General features: G+C 40.5%; 1 protein-coding gene across 2 annotated transcripts in view; it reads right to left on the bottom strand.

The window, feature by feature from the left end:
- Positions 1 to 2,176: 2,176 nt before the first annotated feature.
- LOC111647604 (E3 ubiquitin-protein ligase TRIM21-like) overlaps positions 2,177 to 11,150 on the bottom strand; it is a 14,685-nt gene continuing 5,711 nt past the window's right edge. Inside the window, exons 2-11 of one of the 2 annotated variants that reach the window (XM_023397231.2) lie at positions 10,127 to 10,682; positions 9,018 to 9,198; positions 8,145 to 8,240; positions 7,739 to 7,828; positions 7,503 to 7,646; positions 6,124 to 6,271; positions 5,583 to 5,627; positions 5,444 to 5,470; positions 5,177 to 5,352; positions 2,177 to 4,647 (exon numbers count right to left, since the gene is read on the bottom strand). In XM_023397231.2, the coding sequence (XP_023252999.1) occupies positions 4,288 to 4,647; positions 5,177 to 5,352; positions 5,444 to 5,470; positions 5,583 to 5,627; positions 6,124 to 6,271; positions 7,503 to 7,646; positions 7,739 to 7,828; positions 8,145 to 8,240; positions 9,018 to 9,198; positions 10,127 to 10,665 (1,806 nt within the window). In that variant the 5' untranslated portion in view covers positions 10,666 to 10,682 and the 3' untranslated portion in view covers positions 2,177 to 4,287. The remainder of the gene's footprint in view (positions 4,648 to 5,176; positions 5,353 to 5,443; positions 5,471 to 5,582; positions 5,628 to 6,123; positions 6,272 to 7,502; positions 7,647 to 7,738; positions 7,829 to 8,144; positions 8,241 to 9,017; positions 9,199 to 10,126; positions 10,683 to 11,150) is intronic. The other variant, XM_023397233.2, reaches the window with a different exon arrangement.

The raw sequence follows: 11,150 nt of genomic DNA, 5'->3' as shown, positions 1-11,150 counted from the left end.
CACACCTGTAGGACAAAACTGGCATGCCATACCTTATAGCAAAGGTAAACTTGCTTCCTGTGTTAGGATATGATCTATCTGAATGTCTGAATGACACAATGCTGTCTCTTCACTCATCTGTTTTTTTTCACTGCAAATACCCTGTGGTGACATTGTACCATTACTGGATTATTGTTTCTGTGTTAGTGAATGTGCTGTTCTACTTTGCTTTTGTATGTAGCTGAGATAGACTGAGGCACACCACATTTTCTATCCACATATAGCATATATATATATATATATATATATAAATATATATATATCTCCTCACCTATGTCTGCCTTTTTCAAACATCATTAGCAACTGCATCTCTGCACTGGTCAGGCTATTACAGTTTTTTCAATTGTTAACAAGTATTTGTCAATACTGAAGCCACTTTTTCAAAACTCTTCATACAGTCTGCGTCACCAACATACAACTAACAGTTCATCTCACCTCCAAAACTCACTCAAGCCACCAGAACTCTTCATACATATCTCAGAATTAGCTCATTCAACCACAACACTGACAACACTTCTCACTCAGAAAGCATCCACTGTTACTCATATCACAATGACCAGCGGGAATATCCCATAAATTATTAACTTTTATCTTTGAAATTTGAATCATTTTTCACATAAATCAGTATTTCATTATAGAATAAGAATAAGAATATCACCTTTTCACTTTTGACTGTACTAAAGTATATGTAACAAGAATGAATCAGAAATGCAGCAATTTGCTTCCTTTATTTTCTCTATTTATATCTATATTTCCTTGCATATAGTAATTTTTTTGAACAAAATAAAAATTTGAAACATAAAAAATTAAATTCCTGAAATTCCAGGGCTGCAATAATAACTACAAACAATCCTCAACAACATGTATAGCTTCCATCCCCATTACTGTCTAAAATACAGTAAATCCACAGTTTTACTCTAGCCTCCTTTACATTAAGCACAGCTGTGTATAAACCCTGTATACATCTTTCCTGGACATATTGATACCAGAGTTCTGTCACATGTTCACCGTTTCTCTCAAAGGCTACAGTGTACAACTGCTTCAAACTGAAATTGCAATCAGCTGTGTTTGGATTATTCTTTCATTTTACTGTAAATATTCTACTGAGAATTTCTATATATTTCAATATGGTTCCTGCAGAAATGCATGAAATTTGCCGTCATTCTGTTTTGCATGTGTTTTTAACAGTTTTGAAAACAGTGTGTTAGCATTTGAACCATGTGCTGCAGATATAGAGTGTTTAGCTGGAGCTGGAGTGTTAATGAGAAAAGAGTTCATGGATTTTGGAAAATGTGTTTATTGAATGAATTTTGTTTGGTCCACACAGACTTCTGCTTCACTGATTGTGTGAAGAGCTCTGACAGTTTGACTTCAGTTTTGACCAATGATTATTAGCAATCAAAAAACTGTAATGTTATCAGAACTTACTGGGCCAAGTGCTGATAATGTGTAAGCGCTTCAACACATTCGGTAGAATATTGCAACTTTTGGATAATGTGGTACAGACATTTTACTGAAACCACAGACATTGAATCTGAATTCTTATGGTGAAGTAGTGGTATATTTACTTCTCTTTTTATCTTTACTGTGAAATACGAGAACTGAATGATACTCGGTTACAAGTGCAAGGCTGGTGCTAAACAAAATACTTTAATAGTTATCTCTAGTCATTCATGATTTGTGTAAATGGTAAATGGACTTGCACTTATTTAGTGCTTTTCTAGTCTTGCTGACCACTTTACAATACTGGCCACATTCGCCCATTCATTCACACATTCATATGCACAGTCATACACTGATGGGGGGCTCAGTATCCTGAGCCACATGTTTATTTCTAAAGATTTTTTGATGTGAAAGTCACAGATGTACATTTGATGTCATTATGACACTGAATACAGGAGGTACTTTAATATTAAAACTGGAATACTGGTGTCAAACTGCATCAGTTCTTGAGCATGAGAAGATCCTTTATCATGGTGATATATGACCAGCATCTTTAAACTGCTGTCAGGTTGTAGCCATTGACTTACTGCAAATGGCTACAGGCAGCTGAAGCACAGCAGGGGTACTTTAGTTTACTTGCAGGGGCAACTCCCCATATCTCTCCACCAAACAAATGAACACCTGCACTGCTACGTATGAGGAACTATTTTATTTACACACATTTAAATGTTTGTATTGAGACATTCTGACCTGATGAAGAACATATTATTCAAGAAGCTGTTTTAACAAGTCAGTCTCTGTGATTTTCGTTCAATATGACAGTGTGAACAGGTTCGGTTCACTGGTTTTGTTTCCACCCTGATTGAATAAAGAGTTGAGTACTTGGATATGTCCTTATCTGAAAATGAGATTCTACACTGATTTTACATGAATGTATTTTTAGAAAAACATTAACTGTATCAACATATCACAATACAGCAACTATGTACTGTGTACATGTTCATAGTGGAGACTGGAGACAGTTGCAAAACTTTTTGCATTTCTGTGTTACTCAGACTATATGGAGCAGACCAACAAAACATCAACAGAAAATCTGTCTGATAATTATCATTTAAAACAATTACATATGACATATCATTCACAATGTTCATTGTGATCAGGGAAGGTTGCTACATATTTAAAATACATAATTAACTTTTAATTTTTGTCTCAACAAGCATAGTGTTAAAAAAGTGTTATTTTACAATAATATTACAGTATTATTTGTTTAGTTTATATTTATCACAGAACAGCTATTGAGTTTTGTTTTGCATACAACATGGAAGCTACCTTGAGTCAAAGTAGGCACAATTTATCTATTTTGTTGCTTATGATAAACAGAACAGGAAAATATATTGTAAGACCATGAGAAGCACACAAAAATAATTCCTCAAATAACTTATTTGTATTTTCTTATAAATCAAACTGAGCAATAAAACGTCTCCTGCAGCCGACACAGCTTTTCCTCACAGACTTGCCTTTATAAAAGAATCATCTGTAAAACTAATGACGAGACACTTCAACCTGCAGAGAAAGGTCAGTCACTACTCTGTATGTTACTTTTCACCCATGAAGGTTTAACGTACATGACTCAGTGTCAAGAAGGAGACACCAATTCGCATGTGCATCTGAAATTACTCTGTATTGGTATTTGAACTGTTAGCTCTAATACCGTTGGACTATCAAAGAGGCATATTAGTAATATTAGTACATTTTCTCATGGCACTCACAGGAAGCCAGCTGAGCCAGAGGTGAATTCTAACATACAAACATTAGTATACAATTCTCATAATGCATCCATCCAATACATTTATAGCAATTTATGACACGCTGTTAATGTGAACTTTCTAGTGTGTAATATGGATCACAGCATGTCAGCTATGGTCTTAGTCTTTATTTTCATATGGGCACATAATGCTGTGTCAAAGTTTTCAGCACTGAATATTAGAAGACAAATATTGGCTACTGCTGACTTCAGTCTGATAGTGTTCACATCAGGGAGTAACTTTAAGGTCCAATATTATATAAATAAATGTGTTGTTTGATTATAGATCAGGTCTAGGTTCTATATTAATACTGTGAAAGTATAAAAGTGCTCAGTCCACAGAGGAATGCACACAGCCTGTATTCAGAAACTGAGCCTTACAACCAGCTGCTAGGATTTTGGTAACACACCGTCCAACCTTAGCTGTTGTTTTACCTTGATTGACAACAAAACACTAAGAAGTCATTCTGCCACTGAGCTAGCAAGAAAAATGTTGAGGAATTTGGATTAAACAAAGCCAATATGTCAGCGCACAGCCTTCCCAAGGATAGTTGGGCTGTTTGGCTCATTTTCATCTGACTGACCATTGCCATTTGCATTTACCTATGAGTTTAACCAAGCTACAGTAGTACTAGGCTACAATCTGTTACCTGCGGTTGGCTGGCCAATCAGAAGGGAGGCTCAGAGACCGACACAAAACAACCTGTTCTTGACAGAGCACCAGACAGACACCTGAGAGAGGAGATGTAAAACTACACTGAGTTAGTTTTTTGGTCCTTAAAATCACAAACAGATCTTCTTGAGGATCAACACTTCAAATAAAAGACTGGAAGAGTGTAAAATATGGGACCTGAAAGTTAACTGATGGCCTGCTCATTATCTACTCTAATGTCATGAAGAATGAGGTGCAGCTGTGATTGTCCCAGTCTTCTTCAAACATACATGGAAGCATGTGTAGGCAAAAACTAAAAAGTAAAATTTCCTTAAAATGTCAGCCCATTTCATTCTGTAGGGCAAATGATTAGTGGAGCCTCGTTTCTTCCTGATTTATTAGTGCAGGGGCTGAAGAATGGATGGATGGTGTCAGGAAAGCTGTATGTGAATGTATAGATGAGCACTCTGGCCTCCACATCGTAGAAGGACACCACTCCCTTATCACAGTCCACGTAGACTCCGATCCGTGAGGGTCTGATGTTGACTGCCAGGCTGGTCGAGGGTTCTGTTCGAAAGGCGTAGTCGTTCCGATCACGCAGGCTGAGGAACCAGTAACCATGGGCGGGGCTTACTGTGATTTTGCCCTTCCGATTGACAGACCGGCATGCCACTCCCAGGTCCCAGTCTGTCTTTCCTCCCACCATCACCTGGAAGACAGCAGTGTGGTACAGTTTACTGTAATGAGTGCAGACTTACCATCTAGGTCTTATTGGTCTTAGATTAAATACTGGATCAGATTGTCAAGGTACGTGCTGGGGAACGTAATATTTCCCCCTTCTATTCACTGAGCCTCCCCTGATTCTGTTTGGAGCCCAATCCTTAGAAAACCTCTGATCTAATTTTACGTTAACTACTCTGCTATCCTTAGTTGTGATTTTGGGCAATTCTATCTATCTATCTATCTATCTATCTATCTATCTATCTATCTATCTATCTATCTATCTATCTATCTATCTATCTATCTATCTATCTACCCACCTATCTATTTGTCTATCACCTGGTCTTCACAACTGGTCCACCAGCTCAGCTAATACTGATGAACATACTGACTACATGAACATTTGTCTGCATGTGCTGATGTTGATCACGTAAAACCTGACAAAACTTCACTTTCCTTGAACACAAAGAATCACAACTGTATCATTTGAACACATTCACATCAGCTTCAACACGTACCTCCCAGTAATGTCGTCCTGAGTTGAAGCCCTGGTGGGCCAGCACACACACCACCCGGTCAAAGCGCTCAGGGTTGTCCGGTACGAGCTGATGGCGCTCACCGCAGTGCACCTGCTTTGCATCTGCTGAGATGATGAGACGTGGGTGGGCTGTGCCGGCGTCTAAAGTGATGTCGGCTTACAGACGGAGAGAGAGCGATGGTGGGAGGTGAATAAGACTTTGTGTGAAAACTAATTGGAAGTGAAAACAAATGTTTTTAAACCCTACCTGCATATTCTTGCACCCTCCTGGTCTCTGTAGAGAGTATTTATTAGTAATATAGTATATATCATATATTTTTATTTATTGTGCCATGTTTCAGGATCAGAAAACAACATTTGATGCCGTCAGCTAATCAGACTCTTACTTAGATTGGGTCTGGGTACAGACTGGTCCTCCAAGGATCGCTGGCCTGTTGATAAGATAAAAGAAAAGGTTTCTTTCACACTACTGATTATATCTTTGACACATCAGGATTTATTAGTGAACATATGACCATCAGAGCTTTCTGTGAAGATTCTCAGTCATGGTTCTCCAAGAAAAGTTGAATCAAGGGCAACTGGACTTGGTCATAGATGGCACTAACGAAGCAAGTGATATCAATGGCCTTGATAATGACCCCATCAAGTCAGTCAGAACTGAAGAAGTCTCTTGAAGTATCTACTACCAAGTCCAGTTGCCCTGGATTCAACCTTTCTTGAATGATCATCAGAAAGACAAGAGACATATAGAAACCTCATGATTAAGAATTAAAGGGATATTTTATGTCTTTTGCAACGGTAACAAAAATGAAGATATTGCTACAGGCCAGCTGGTCCATTCATAAAGGTTTCACAATCCATCTCTGGAGTTTGTAGAGGCCTTTACTTGACGACCCGGTTTCACTCTCAGTCTGAATGACAACTTACAGACTTCTGGCAGTTTCCGCAGCTCTTCCTCAAAGCGCTCCATCATTGGACTGACGGTCCTGAGAATCACCCCTGAGGTCAGCTCAGAAGACACAGACACACAGGACCAGTCCTTAGCTGGTGGGGGGGTGGACAGGGCAGGGTACGTCTGCAGAGAGAGAGAGGGAATAAAAAATGAGGCTTAAAGAAAAACATCAGCTTTTAGAGATTGTCCCATTGGTTAACATAGAGATGATTCACAGAGTCGTCCATGTTCAGCACGTAGCACACGATTATTTGTTGAGGCCTGAACACGCAGAGTGGCCCAATTCCAATCCAGCCCCTACACACTCCCCTTACCCACTCTCACTCCATCTGTGCATTTGTGTGGAGGGTCCGACACATTGAGTGTCACCCCAAACCAATAACCCTTAAGTGGGAGTGGATTATAAAGCCCTTGTACACCGAGTCTGCATCAATACAGACTTACAAACCACACTCCCAGACGAATGCAGCATCGCTTTGAGTCCGGGGTGGATGAAATACCATACACCTACTAATGTGAGTTCTGTGTATTTATTTTGGAAAAAAATAAGGATATAATCAGATTAAGATGGAAAACGAAAACATGATCAAAAATAAAGCAATGTGGCCAAGAAGCATGTGAGTGATTATTTATTCATTCAATTGACAATTTTCCTTTCACAAGCTCACTATGCCATGAATGTGATGAGGCCAATGTCATTGCCCACACACCTACATCTTTGTTAATGCTGTGTATAAGATGATCTTTTTTTAGATAAATATTGATTTAATCACAATATCTTCCTGAAATATTTTGGGTAACAATGAATTTCTTGTTTCCATCAGAGAAAGGTGAGGGCATCCCAAAGTTTGCCTGATACCCTCCCCCTTAATGAAGAGACCCTCCACAGCTGCGAGTGTGACTTCACATGTAGTTATACTCCGTGTCTGAGTGGAAGGGTATAGGGACCCGATTGGAATCATCCCAGTCATAACAGCTACAGATGGAGAGGCTGGTAAACACACCTCACCCCTCATGTTGTGAGCATATCTCGTGTTCATGTTTCCCTTATACAGGAAAAAGCTTCAGGGATGAGGACGATTGTCAGGTTGTCAGTCCATCAGTCACATTCTTGAGAACACCATATCTCAGAAACACCTTGAGGGAACTTTCATTTGGACTCAAGGAGAAACTGATGAGATTTTGGTGCTCAAAGGTCAAAGGTGACTGTGACCTCACAAAAGGCCAACAGTCACCTGGACTCAAAGTGAATGGGTGGCTACTTCGTGCCATTGGCCATCAAACTGCACAACGCCACAACCCCCACAGTCTCATTAGATTTTGGTACTTTTGATGATTTTTCATCCATCCATACCTTGAGAAAGAGTATGTAGTCGTCAGATACAGCCAGCTGGCTCAGTGTTGTACCCCTCTTTCTTAGATCAGCTACCTCCTCCTCCAGCTCCCTCAGCAGGCTCTGAGCTCTCTGCTCAGCCGCTCGACGACTCATCTCTATCACCTGCAGGAAAAATGGACACCAAGCAGGTTAGATGATCCACCTCCAAGTGGAGGATTGCTGACTTCCATTAAAATGAGTCTTTTGTTATTTACCTCCAAGATCTCAGCTTGGCAGCGCTCCACACTGGAGATCAGTTTGGAAAATGCACAAAGTGCCCCACCTGTCTCTCTCTCAGCAGCAGCCTGAATAAAAGAAGCAATAGATGTGTTTGAAGGCACTAACTGGAAGTTTGTCAGCTTGGCTGCTCTTATGTGCTCATGAGCAAACTCCCACTTCACTGGCCAATATATATGAAGTCAGGATCCTGTATTCAGGTGGGAGATATTAAGCAAACCTATACATGTCTCTGATTTCCAAATAGGGAACCTGATCTCCTCTTCACTTGTCCGGATGAACAGTCTGGTGTGAATTAGACTGCTAATCCACAAATGTGTCCACAGTCTTAAACCAGGACTGGACTTGAAAAATGACCCACATTGGTACAGAATGAAAACTCACCTGTATCTCTCTTAAGGAGTTGTGTATTTCCTCCACCTTCCTCTCTTTCTCACAGATGAGCTCCTTCAGCTCCACTTCTGCAATACCCAACTGGGACTGGAGAAGACAGAAAACACACACCTTAACTGAACTGTGTCTATAACTTATAACCACTATAAGCCGTATGTTAACGCTGAAGCCTGTCCTGTAGTCTGCGCCCGATGTACACATACAGCTTATGTTAACACAACTGTGTCAGATACAAAACATTTTATAGATTAGAATTCACACTCTGTAAATAAAAAATGACTTTTAAAAGACAGCATGAGATCAGCACTAACATTATCTAAATAGGCCCTCATTCTTCAAAAGTGCTATATGTAAGTTTTCTCTGCCGTCAGTTGTAGTATCGTGGTGGGAACAGGTGGAGGTGATGGTTGCCTGTTTACAATGCTAGAGTTTATAATACATCCTCTGATCAGTTACTTCTTCGGGGCAGACTGGCCTCTGCGGTGATGAGACGTCTGAACTGGGGCTAGCTGGTTAGCATGCTAACTTCAGTAGAAGAAAAGAAGTGATAGAAATAGAAACAAAACAAGAGTTATCATTGGTGTTGCTGGAGACAGCTGGTGGTGAGTAAAGGAATAAAGTTTAATATCATCTAGACTGGAAAGCAAACAGCTGTTAATGCTAACGTTCGTTATCAATGTTGCAATAGCAAAAACTTGCATTCTTTAAATGAAGCCATTTTCTTGTTTTGGATTCTACTATGCAAGAGCATGAATGCAAACTGAGTTAAATTCATGTCTACCACAGTTGCAGTGAAAACATAATTTTTCTCCCTACTAACTGACACACACACACACGCACACGCACACACACACACACACACACCTTCCTGATGTGCCACTCCCTCATGGCAGGGATGACGATGTGCCCTTGGTGCTCGACGGTCTCCACACAGGTGCTGCACACACAGGTGTTGTCAGTCCGACAGAAGAACTCCAGACCTCTCAGGTGGGCGGGGCACAGAGGCAGACTGAGGGAGGCTTCACTTGAGCTGCTCACAGAATACCTGCAGTAACATTAAGATAAACACAACAGTGCTTCGGCCTTGCACATTCAGTACATGACAACTTTAACGTTTGCTCCTCTAAATGTTGCATTAATAAGTTAATAATAGTAAATAAAATTGACTTTTTTTTAGACTTGAGGAAAGAACTTCGTCTACCTGCTGCTTGGTGCTGCACAGGTACTCAGAACTTTTCTAATGAGGGCAGTGTGAATGAACTAGCTGCTTAAGATTAGACTTAGACTCTAGTACAAAAAGACATCTGCAGGAAAATGTATAATTATTACCCAGCAGCATGTTTCTGAAAAATAGCATTGCAGTGAAATAAATTTCTTAAAGCTCCGTATTTTCTCCTTCTTCTGTGTTTTATTTGAAGTGTTGATCCATAAAAAGATATATTTGTGCTTTTAAGAACCAAAAACCATCTCAATGTAGTTTTACATCATCTCTCTCAGGATTCTCTCTGGAGCTCTAGTAACAAAAGGTCAGTCAGCGAATCAGAAGACAGGACATTCTGAGCATCTCTTCTGATTGGCTGACTGCTATGGTTTTATTATATCACTCAGAAAACAGATTTCAGGTAAACACTCAGAGAAACCAAATCTGATGGTAGGTCGAGGTGGGTTTCTGAATACAGGCTGTGTGTATTTCTCTGTGGACTGAGGCTTTGATACTTTCACAGTATTAATATAGAACCTAGACATGATCTATAATCAAACTACACATGGACATCCACCTTTACACTATATGGACATTTAAGGTTTTGAACTGCTGGTCAGATGAAACAAGATATTTGCAAATGTCAGTTTGGATTTTGGGAAATTACTTTACTTATTTTAGAACAATGAATTATTTACTTTTAAAATGTTTTCTGGGCTGCATTAACGATGTGGTTGAATCAAAGCCCTCTTAAGAGAGCGTAGTTTGGTACCTGCGGGGAGGTGAATATGGTGGAGGTGGGTCATGGTGCAAACTGTTCTGAGCCTGAAGGGCCTGGCGTGCGTTGACTCGGCTGGAGTTTCGGGGATGAGCATCATTGGGATGGGGAAGTGTGGTGTGAGGCGTCCCGGGAGTCGAGAGCTGCTGAAAACGGGTCATCATCTCAGCAAACACGCTCTCCGGCATCTCTCCTGGCTTCGAGGGTGGAGATAGAGCTGGGTGATGATGATCCTCTGCCCCTCCTCCCTCTCTTCTGTCTGTTGGCGCTCCAGAGTCGGCCATCTGCTTGAACTGCTCAGTGATTTCCTTCAGGGTTCGGTTGATGTGGAGCTCGGGGCGATGGTGGAAGGACTCCTTACACAGGGGGCACTGGTAGAACTTTGCACCCCCGACCCCTCTGTCCCAGTAGGAGGAGATGCAGGTCTGGCAGAAGCTGTGGCCGCATGGCGTTGACACCGGGTTGTTGAACACCTCCAGACAGATGGAGCAGCTGAACTGGTCTTCAGACAGAAAGGCTGCAGCCATTGCCATAGCTATCCAATGTTAAACTGTGTGAGAGATAGTGTTACCTTTAAAGGAAATAACTAATTCAGCATATTATGATACAGAACAGACTGTGTTCTTGGTGCCCAACATTTTTGAATTTTCCTAGTGAAAGATATGAATCTATGTTGAACCCGTGGCATTAAATATGAACATGCTTTGTGACTTGTTAGCAACATTTAGGTTCCTAAGGGAGTGTGGAATGATGTGAGCACATTTACACACATTTAGACTCAGACTTAGGCAGCAGCTGATCACACAATCAGTGACTGGGACTCGCCTCAGGTCACTTTGGTCGCAGTGAAGATCCCAGAAGAAAAACTAATTCACTATAGAGAAGAAAAAAATAACATTTTGGCTCAATTTTTCTACATCATTCAGTAACACAGGAATACATGTCTGGGAATCTGATAAACCTTCACACTGGACTTGCAGCTTTATACCCAGGTAGCAAAATTAAACTAGATCCAGGC

The sequence above is a fragment of the Seriola lalandi genome, unplaced genomic scaffold, assembly GCF_002814215.2.
Source record: "Seriola lalandi dorsalis isolate HSWRI2012SDOR001 ecotype SW California unplaced genomic scaffold, Sedor1 jcf7180002055006, whole genome shotgun sequence".
NCBI lineage: Eukaryota > Metazoa > Chordata > Actinopteri > Carangiformes > Carangidae > Seriola > Seriola lalandi.
The sequence above is the reverse complement of the archived record's forward strand: the minus strand, read 5'-3'. Positions and strand labels throughout refer to the sequence as shown.